We start from the raw sequence: 10230 nt of genomic DNA, 5'->3' as shown, positions 1-10230 counted from the left end.
AAATGAAACTGTAAATTCTCATGAAGTGACGGTTTATGCGTTCATGTCCTCATATATTGATATATTTTTTTACAGTCTATGACAGTGACACACAGCAGAGACTACAAAGGCCGCGACGCACACGCCCGCCAGCCCCTGCACCCAACTTCATTCACACAGAGACGCAGAACATGGATTAATATTTAAATAGTATTTTGCAGTTTAATATTCACAGACACTAGTATATATTCGGCTACAGTCTGGAGCCCTGCGCTTAGATAAACACAGAAGCCGCTGAACGCAGCTGCGGGTACCGAATACACTCGGGAGTCGGTACTAACGGTACTACAGAAATGTTGGTATCGTCACATTTATATAATTTCAGTACCAACTTGGTACCGAAGTACCGGTACTTATGATATCCCTACTACATACAATGGGACAACGTTTTTTAAGGACGCAAGTGACATACACGTTCAAATAAAAAATTATGTAGACACCAGGTATAATTTTTGATATTTGTTCAAATGTCTCTATAATCTGCTTTTCAAATGTTGAGCCTAGTATTGTGTTATAGTGCACATTTGATCAAATTCAGTTCTGGCAACCTTGTCACAGTGTAATGTACATTATTTAAAATGTATTAATACACATGCTGTCATGACTTGCTTTTTCTGAGAGTTACATCTGAAATGTGCGCACAGTAAGATACTGTGGAATTGGACATAATTAGTGGACTAAGTTATCATTTATGTCTGAGTTAATGTCAAAACTCCCAAGGTCTACATATAAATACAGCTGGTTATGTGTAAAATGAATGTAAACAGTTGAGAGAGGGAAATGGATGGGTACAGGTCTTAAATTAACAGTTTTAAACATGTTGCCGTTTGGAATAGTTTGTTTGAAAATGGTCCAGGAGCTCGCCTTCAGAGAGGCCTGGTGAGGCCTGCTTCCTGCTAGCAATTTATGCTTGCTGTTAAGGTGGCTGGGGTCCAGGAAATCGCATCCAGGGAGGCCTGGTGAGGCCTACTATCTGATAGCAGTTGAGGGCCAGCCTGCAAGCATAGATCTTTACACGAGGCTCGGGGGAGCGACGGCCTCACATGAGAGGAGGCACTCGGGCAGAAAAAGTCAGAAGCCCTGCAGAGCTGGACGTAGATCTAACTGAAGTTCATGCGCCAGTCTGAACCTACACTATCTGAAGTTTTACACAGAGAGGAGATGCTAACCGCTTTACCCTGAGGTGGCTACCAGCCCAAAAAACCTACCAGTTTAGTCTAGAACATGCACTTGCCTAGCAATGCGCTACATACCCGCAGGAATGAGCGGTGTCCTCAAAACTACTCGCACACTGAGAGGTCTATTCACTGCGCACAGTGAACAGAGCGACGGCTCGTTCTCTACTATATATTGGCTGAAGTTGTGTTTATTATTTGTTGTGTATGAGTTTTAACAATGTATATAGATTTTTTATTGTACGTACAGTCAAGATCTTGGAGCTTGTTCAACAGAAGGACACTGTGACCAGAAGTCGTCGAAGACTTAAGCAAATGACACACACAGTAGCTGATTCTACAACAAGCATGTATTTGTCTGTTTGGGGCGAAATACCTGTACAAATCGGAAAATGGTATGAATTTGAAAATGTGTCCGTGAGAAACCTTGCCTCAACACAACTGTGCAGAGCCGATTGTCAATGATTGGAGATCTTGGTGCTTGTGTACAAGTAGATCAAAGAGAAAGTGTACAGATGTTCACGTGGAATATCTTTGTCCACAATTTCACACTTTGCCTCCTGTGAATCATGAAACTCAGATGACCAGATGCTTGCACTGCAAAGCATTCTGCAAAACGAGTAAAATTAGGTCAACAGTTCAGGGACACATCACCATTGATGTTGGTACGGATAATCAAAAGTTTGTTCTGGATCACAAGCTTCTTCAATTGCAAAGAGGTGTGAAGGATGAGGGAGATACCTTGGCTTCAAAGATTTTGAGCCATGACAAGTTAAGTGTTGAAATGTGTTGAGAACTAATTGTTAATGCTAATGCTAATGTCTCTGAACAATGTAGTCCAGCAAATTTCAGTGCAGAGGATGTGTAGTGTTTTTTTGTCTGTGTACCATGGATTAAACCTAAGTTTATAGTTTATGTAGTAATATCACTGGTATACAGATGCATCTAAAAAAAACATTTATGTTTTGCAGGGACATTTTTTATGTTTTAGTTGACAGCTGATTTTATACACACACTAATAAGTCTTTAAAGGGGTCATGAACTGGCTTTTTTCATTTTTAATAATGTCGTGTGAGGTCAACTTATGACGTTTGCGTGGTTTTTACATTCAAAAACATCATAATGAATAAGTAATAGGCTATTTTCTGACCTGGTTTTGAGGCTCTCTCAAGACACGCTCAGTTTTGATGGGTGTGCCGCACTGAACACATGGAAGTAAACGCCCACAGCTAGGATTGGATAAGATTTGCATAATGAGCTTCTGCTCCCTCTGTCAGTGACAGCGTGTGGCAAACGGTAACCGGAATTGCGCCAAACATCGAGTCAAGAGAGTAAACAACGCACATCAAGACAGTAATGAACCAAGAACACCACAAATAAAGTATTCTCCAGTCTGTGACAGCGTGCTTCAGTCAGAGATGTACACATAATCAGTACTATCTGTAGCAATGCAATACTATGGCATATAAAACATTTTTTTTTACTCACATTAGTGTGTAGCTTCATTCGTTCATGTAATCTCATCCTGTCTGCAAATCCAGTCTCGTTTACAAACGAATACGTGATCAGAAATGAAGGAACAAACGCAGTGTCTTCCCCACGTGAGCTGGATATTCATTAAAAATAAAGTTAATCCATGCATTCATAATATTGGAATCCGAATGCTTAAAAATCAGAATCCAAAAAGCTTATGTGGTATGTTTATTGCTTATAAATTCGATGCTGTTTAGCTCTATGCTGCTCTTAGCTGTCATGTTAGTGGCACGAGTCGGTTTGGCGGGGCTACAGAATCAGACGTTGTTCTTCTTCTGTTGAGGCGGTGCTTCACCACACTCAGACGTCATAGCCGTGCACATTCTGAGATTGAGTGTTTGCTGGGCCTGGTGTCAATAAAAGCTTTGCTTTCACTAACAAGGAAGTTTTCAGCTCTGAAACTTACAGGATATATTTATATTACCATGATTTTTATGTATCAAAAGCTCAAGGGAAACTTGATTTCTCAATTCATCACCCCTTTAAGTTGGTTATTGTCAATGGTGACTATTCTGCTAGACATTGCTTAGCATGAAAATAGCCTAGAATGTTTGATTTTGTTATTGTAAATGTCACCAAGTTACACTGCATATGTCAGGACTCGGATTTGATCATTGCTCTTCCTGCTTTTTCTCTCATTTATGTTTCCCTGTATTTTCCCACTGCAACAGAAACACTATTTCATTGGACAGCCGAGCTGCCAAGCCAGGGGAAATAGCTGATGACGTAAACCAAGGACAGGCCAAAGTCATCAACAGGTAGACAGTCCAGTGAGGCAGTAATGTAAGAGGGCTAGCCGGGAGAGTGGTCAAGAGGCAGGCAGGTTCAGGACCAGCAAAATGACACAGTCCAAGGTGCAGGGCAGAGAATAATCCAGGCACAGAGTCAATAACAAAAGGCAAAATCCAAAAGGAGATGGGAAAACTGAGCTGCAGGGCTGGATCAGACTAGGAAAAACCAAACAGGATCAAAATTTGGCAAGGCAAAAATAGATTCACATTGAAAGGCTAGATCATGACAGAAAAACAGTCGGGCAGAGAAGGAAGGAAGCTAAATAGTGTGAGAAATTAAATGAGAGGAGAAACAGGTGAGAGAGGTGTGCAAGAGCCCTGATTATAATGCAGCGCAGCTGCCGCAGAAATCAAGTGCGGGAAACTTAAATGGAGAGACAGGTGAGAGAGCGGTGCAGTAGTGCTGATTAAGAAAAGAGCACAGCTGTGGTGCGGTGGAATAATACAGGGAAACATAAATGAGAGAAAAAGCAGGAAGAGCAATGATCAAACCCAAGTCCTGACAGCATATTGTGTGTACAACACACTTTATTCACAGATATTTTTCAAAATGTGTTTATTGTACACGAAGAAATAAGCAATTTTGTACAGTATTGTGTTTAGTATGGTTGGATTGAAAAATTGTCAACGTTTTTTTTTGTCTTGATTTTGAATATACAAATTTCAAATGATATATAAATATATATCTTTAATGTAACATTTTTTTTTTTTTAAGTTTTGTGCTTTGTCTTCATATGAAATAAAGTATTTTTGAATTTTATCAATGTTGTAAAATTATTAAAACGTTATTACAAGAATTGATTAAGTGCACTTTCATGGTGTGTCTTTATTAGAAGTAACATCCCAAAATTAATATGCATGAATATCAAAAGGCATTTTAGTGGAGTAAGTGCAAGTTTTCAAATTTAGTAATGTTTGTGTCAAATAAATTATATTAGATTTTTTTTAAATATATTTGTTTTATACAAATATAATTTTGCACAACTATATTGGAATGTAATTTATTTATTATATAATATAGATTCTTTTAAAACAGGTTTACAGTTATAGGCATAATGAATAAATTATGCAAAACAAAATTCTATTTCGGTTTACAGCAGTGTTGTGTAGTTATTGGTGGTGGAACACTTACAGGTTCACGGTTCAATACGGGTTCAGTACAATAGGAAATATGTTCACACTTTAGGGTCCAATTCTCACTATAAACTATGACTTTGCCTCAATAAACCCCTAATTACTGCTCATTAGTTAGTAAGGTTGTTAAGCTTAGGTATTGGGTAGGATTAAGGAAGGGATGTAGAATAAGGTCATGCAGAATAAAGCATTAATATAGCCCCGTTTCCACCAAAATTACCCGGAACAATTTGTACCAGGAACTTTTTTCCCCCAGACCTGCTGCTGTCTGCGTTTCCACTGCGGTCTAAAGTACTGAGAAGATTAGGCACATTAGTCTGGTGATGTAGGACTGCGCGCGGCGCGACTGCTCCTCCCAGTCAGCGACGGACAGTAATCATTTTTGTGCGATACTGTCTGCAACAATAACAAGTGGAGGAGATGCAAGCAGTGCTGCTTTTGCTGGTTATATATTGGTTTACTACAGAGGTCATTAACAAAACGGCGGAAAAGAGACAAGCATTGATACCAGGGCTCTGAAACGGTTCAAGGAACGAAAACGAAAACCGGAAACGAACAAAATTTTAAGAGGAACAAAAACGGAAACGAAATCAAAATCAATTTGAATCGTTCTGAACAGAAACGTTAATTTGAAATGACCATTAACCGGTTAATAACGTTATTTTATCGTTCTCTTTAATATTTTAATTTGGCAGTGACCAATCATGAATAGAGTAGCTCCAGCATGTGACGTTGACTTATCAAGCGTGAGTGAAATGCCCGCGCACCATCATCTATGAATCTACCGTCAGTGCAGAGCGCGCATTTTCATGCCTCAAGTACATTTCTTTCCCCGCTGAGGTCTACAATGAAATCGCAGGTATTGGAGGACATTATTTTCGTACCTTTAAATAAGCAGTACAGACTTTAAGCTCAAACAGACCGATTTAGGCTAGTTTATGGATTTTGTTTAAGCCTGTCCAAGTCTACTAGCATCTATCAAACATTTTTCCTATAGTCTTTCAGATTGCCAATACAGGACAGGTCAATGTTTTCTATATAGACGGTTGATGCTTCGTATTAAATGGTATGTTATATTGCATTAAATGATCAAGCTTTATTAGCTGACTGAATTTGATTAAGTGATGCAAGGACGTGTTGCGCAGTGTTTGCTTTGAAATTAGCAGTTGACGGTGCATTAAAAGAGCAATGGTTATCCAGTTTATTTATTCTTTATTCATGCAATTTTTAAAACAAGTCGTGTTGAAAAAAAGTTATGTACAAAGAATGTTTTCACTCTTCTGAAAATAATTAGGCATAAGAGGGCCACTTTCGATTGTCTAACGCTCCATTAAAACAGGTCCGCTGTTTATCCTTTGTAATTCTAATGCATGTATTTCTGGTTTTAAAAATGTTATGAATTAAATATTCAAGTTTAATTACCATGCGTTATATTATTATTGAGTGAAAATAAGTCTATTTATACATATTTGTTTAAAGTATAGGCTAAATTAAAATAAAGTTATTAACCGGTATTTTTTCAAATCAAACCGTTTTCGGAACAGTAATGTTTATTGAGGAACGCAAAAACGGAAACGCTATAATATCGATTCTGCTCGGAGTGAACCGATTGATATTTTTTTCCGTTTTTAAGCCCTGATTGATACTAAAGCGTATTCTGAAAGCTCGTAAAGCTAGATTTAAAATAAGACAAAGTATGTTATCATCAGCTATTACGGACATTGACCGTGCAATGGCTGAGACGAACGCGCGCCATCGGACAGAAAGAGCAAGACTGATATTTACTGAACGCTGAACGATCCTCGCAAAAGACTTTTAAAAATGCCGGTTGAAATAAAATGCTGCGTGAGTTCAACCAATCAGCATGTTCAGCGCCCAAGTCCCACCCCCGAAAGTTCCCGAACTTTGAAAAAGTACCACCTCGGGAGCAGTTTTTATTGTGGACTTCTAATTTGTGACCAGTGTATTGTTTTTCTCTATCCTCTGCGTATCCTCGTTCGTCAATACATCATGTGTCGGGTCAAAGGTCACTCTTTTGGCATAAGTTGATGCATACAATCGTCTGCCGGAAGCTAGTTATTTTAGTCTGTAAAGTCATAAATATGTTTTGTTTTGTTTTTTATACTAAAAATGCATGGCTTCGCTTCTTTATTAACCCCCTGCAGATGGATTACTTTTATGACGGATAGATGCACTTTTATGGCCATCAAAATCTTGAATCATTCCCATTAAAAAGCTTGGAAGAGTCAGGACATTTTTAATATAGCTCTGATTTCATTCGTCGTATACACCATAGGATGACTTGAGGGAGAGTGAATCATGGGCTAATTGTAATTTTTGGGTGAACTATCGCTTTAAGTCTCTTTGATGATTGATGGCCATGACAGTGTGTTCAATGTGTTTTGTTGTTCTTTTGTGTGTTTTGTTATCAATTTGGAATTGTAAATTACTAATGTGGAGTATATAATTTGAGTGTTTCACTTTGTGTTGAAACAAAAGTGTTTCCATCACAAATTTGTGTAAGTTATTGACTGAAATCATATATGGTTAGTATATGCAGAGATATTTTAATATTGACTGAAATCATGTATGATAATTATATGTAGTTTATATGTGTATTATATAAGCTTGAAGAGCAAGCACACCATTTCCATTTTTTAAAAAATATGAAAACTGTATGAAATACATAAACAAGTGACACAAAATGTAAATAAATGCTATATGATTTTAATTTGACTAGCATATGATTCAGTATAAGAACTCTTTATATATATATATATATATTACAGAACACTTATTTCTGCCATTTTTTCCATCATCAAACATGTTGGGGATAACTACTATTGCTACTCTGTTGTGGAAGTCACAAATATTTTTTCAACTTGTGCAGGAGGTGCAATTGAGGGGAAAATCACACATTTGCAGCAAACGCATCGCTCACTTTGGGTAATTCCTTGGCATAAATGGATATGACGTTTTTGTAAGCGTTCCCAGGAATGCAGACCAAGTCCATAGGAGACAATGATTTTATCCACATCTGAAAAACAAATATTTCAAGGAAGAAATGGCTTGTAGTAGACTGACAGGTAAGAATACTTTACTGATATAAATCTTTCCACATGCGCCAATGGAGAGATATTGAATACAAAAGTCCTAATGTGTGAATATAAAACCAACTTTACCAAAGTCATTAAACACAGGTTGAATATCCAGCAAACTATTTAAAAATATTAATAATAAGAAACAAAATGGGCATGTCATATTAAGTTTAACAGTATGAAAATAAACTAAGGGTTTACTATAGTAACCATGTTTTTTTTGGATTATTGATTACCATTTGAATAACCACAGTTTTAATACAAATACCATGGTTAAACTGGTTAAAAAACATGGAAGTGTAGCAAAAAGTTTGTGGTTACTATAATAACCATGTGTTTTTTTTTTTGTTTTTTTTTATTTGTAGTAAAATCATGGTTAATTTTTGTAAGGGTCGAGATGTGTTACTCTGTTCCATACGCATGAGTATTGAGTTATTTACAACTTCAGAATACCTCAAAACAAGCGATTTGACAAACAAACACAGAAATACAAATTAAATATACATAAAGGACATCAACATAAGCAGCTAATCATAAATAAGCTAATGTATACAGCACTGCATGTCTAAAGACACGATAATCTCCTTTCAATGGCCATAATAAACGAATGCACATTATAACAGCGAAATATAATAAAGCATATCACACACACGATACTTTAAATTGACACACAACAGCCGTGAAATGAACAAAATGATATGTTGTATGAAGCTGTAAAGTTGATCATCTGTGAAAGCAGCGATCGAGGCTCCACTGCACGGTGTGACATCACAGGGCTCATGATGTCACAGTGCTGCATTCCGAGCAACATTCTGGCGAACATTCCGAGCTGCGCCAGTATAAAAGTCAGCAGCAGCAGCGAAGACTTTCACACAATCAGCAGCAGCAGCGTTCGCCCAGAATAAGTTACTTGATATCATAATATAAAGCGCAAGTCTCTTCATTTACCTAATTTAGCTCAATTAAAATGGCTATCCCACTTGGTTCCATATTGGTGGCGGATTGGCACCGCTGTGCAGACAGCAGAGAGTTTTTCAGCAAAATACTGCACAAGAAGACACGGCGAAAGTTTGGGCTCTTGGAGGCGCCGATGATGCCTCCTCATATGAATGTGGACATCGTTCGCTACAAGGTTCTTATCTCAGGTAAGACTGGAGTCGGGAAGAGTGCTCTTGCTGCCCGTCTCGCTGGCCTCGATCTCCCCAAAATGCATAATGAGAACACAGGCATAGAGACAACAGTGGTCTTCTGGCCTGTGAGACTAAAGGACAGTGGCCGTGTGCTGTTTTTCCGCTTTGAGCTTTGGGACTGTGGGGAAAGTGCCATGCGAAGATTTGACCACATGTTACCGTCATGTAAGGAACAGGTGGATGCCATCCTTTTCCTGTTCTCCTTCACTGATCGTGGCTCCTTTGATGATCTTTCAAATCAGAAATCACGGATCACCGAATCTTCAGATCCAATGGTTAAATTGGTGGTCGGCACCAAATTTGACTTATTTATGCACACAGACGTGACAGAGAGTGACATAACACATTTTCAAGAGGTGTGTGGTCTTCCGGTCTTCCGAGTGGGAGGTGATGTGAGTGCGGGGCTTGGTGAAGTAGCGCCTCTCCTAAATGCCCTTGCAGAACATCTGTGGCACCAGGACTGTATGGCTGCTTCATCTGTCTCCATCTCCCCACAGGCTGCTCTCAGAGAAACGGGCTCAGAGATCATTGTATAGCTTGTGTGGATTGTAGATCAATTTCACATCTGTTGGTCAGTATAAGGCAAACTTTATGGATGGACTATGCTGCTATGGAAATACTATACATAACAGAGAAAAAAGAAAAAAAAAGTCAGCAGCAGCAGCAGCGAAGACTTTCACACGATCAGCAGCAGCGAAGACTTTCACACGATCAGCAGCCAAACACTGGACATCTGCTTTTACCATGAACACTAGAGCACTGTCTTCTACTGTAGCAACTATGGAGAACAGCTCAACAGGTGAATATATCTCATATTCATATTTTCACACATTAAACACAAGAAATATTTAGTCATATGAGGATCATGTTACATTGGGAAGAGGAAAACACCAAACTTGGTCAAAGTATTTAGTTGACAAGCTCACAAACTACATCTTAGTATATAGGTTTTATTTCACTATGCAAAAAAAGGGTGAAAAAATTACAATTTAAAAATTAAAATTTTTTAAAAATATTTGAATATCTGAAATATAGTTACATATATAATGAAAGAGTCAAATACACGTTCAAATGACAAAGCAAAACTAATACCCAGATATAATTATTTTAAAATACGAAATCTGTCATGAATTGTCCTTTTTGTCGTATTGGCTCCTAGCTCTGGTGCAGCACTCTGGGCGGGACTTGCTGGCTATTTGGGAAGAGATGGCTGTTCACCCCAAGTCAACAGGTGTGTTCGACATCAGCTGCGGCCGGATGCAACTGATCA

The 10230-nt window shown here is 38.2% G+C and overlaps 1 protein-coding gene across 1 annotated transcript; it reads left to right on the top strand.

Annotated features, from left to right (window-relative positions):
• Positions 1-8737: 8737 nt before the first annotated feature.
• Positions 8738-9496, top strand: LOC307123711 (ciliogenesis and planar polarity effector 2-like; the record flags this gene model as incomplete). The annotated part of the gene is made up of 1 exon (XM_079812364.1): positions 8738-9496. One exon carries the CDS (start codon positions 8738-8740, stop codon positions 9494-9496), a length of 759 nt encoding a protein of 252 aa, XP_079668490.1.
• Between the last annotated feature and the right edge of the window lie 734 nt (positions 9497-10230).

The sequence above is a fragment of the Gobio gobio genome, assembly GCF_949357685.1.
Source record: "Gobio gobio genome assembly, chromosome: 1".
Taxonomy (NCBI): domain Eukaryota; kingdom Metazoa; phylum Chordata; class Actinopteri; order Cypriniformes; family Gobionidae; genus Gobio; species Gobio gobio.
Note: the sequence above shows the minus strand (reverse complement) of the source record. Positions and strands in the feature narration are given on the sequence as shown.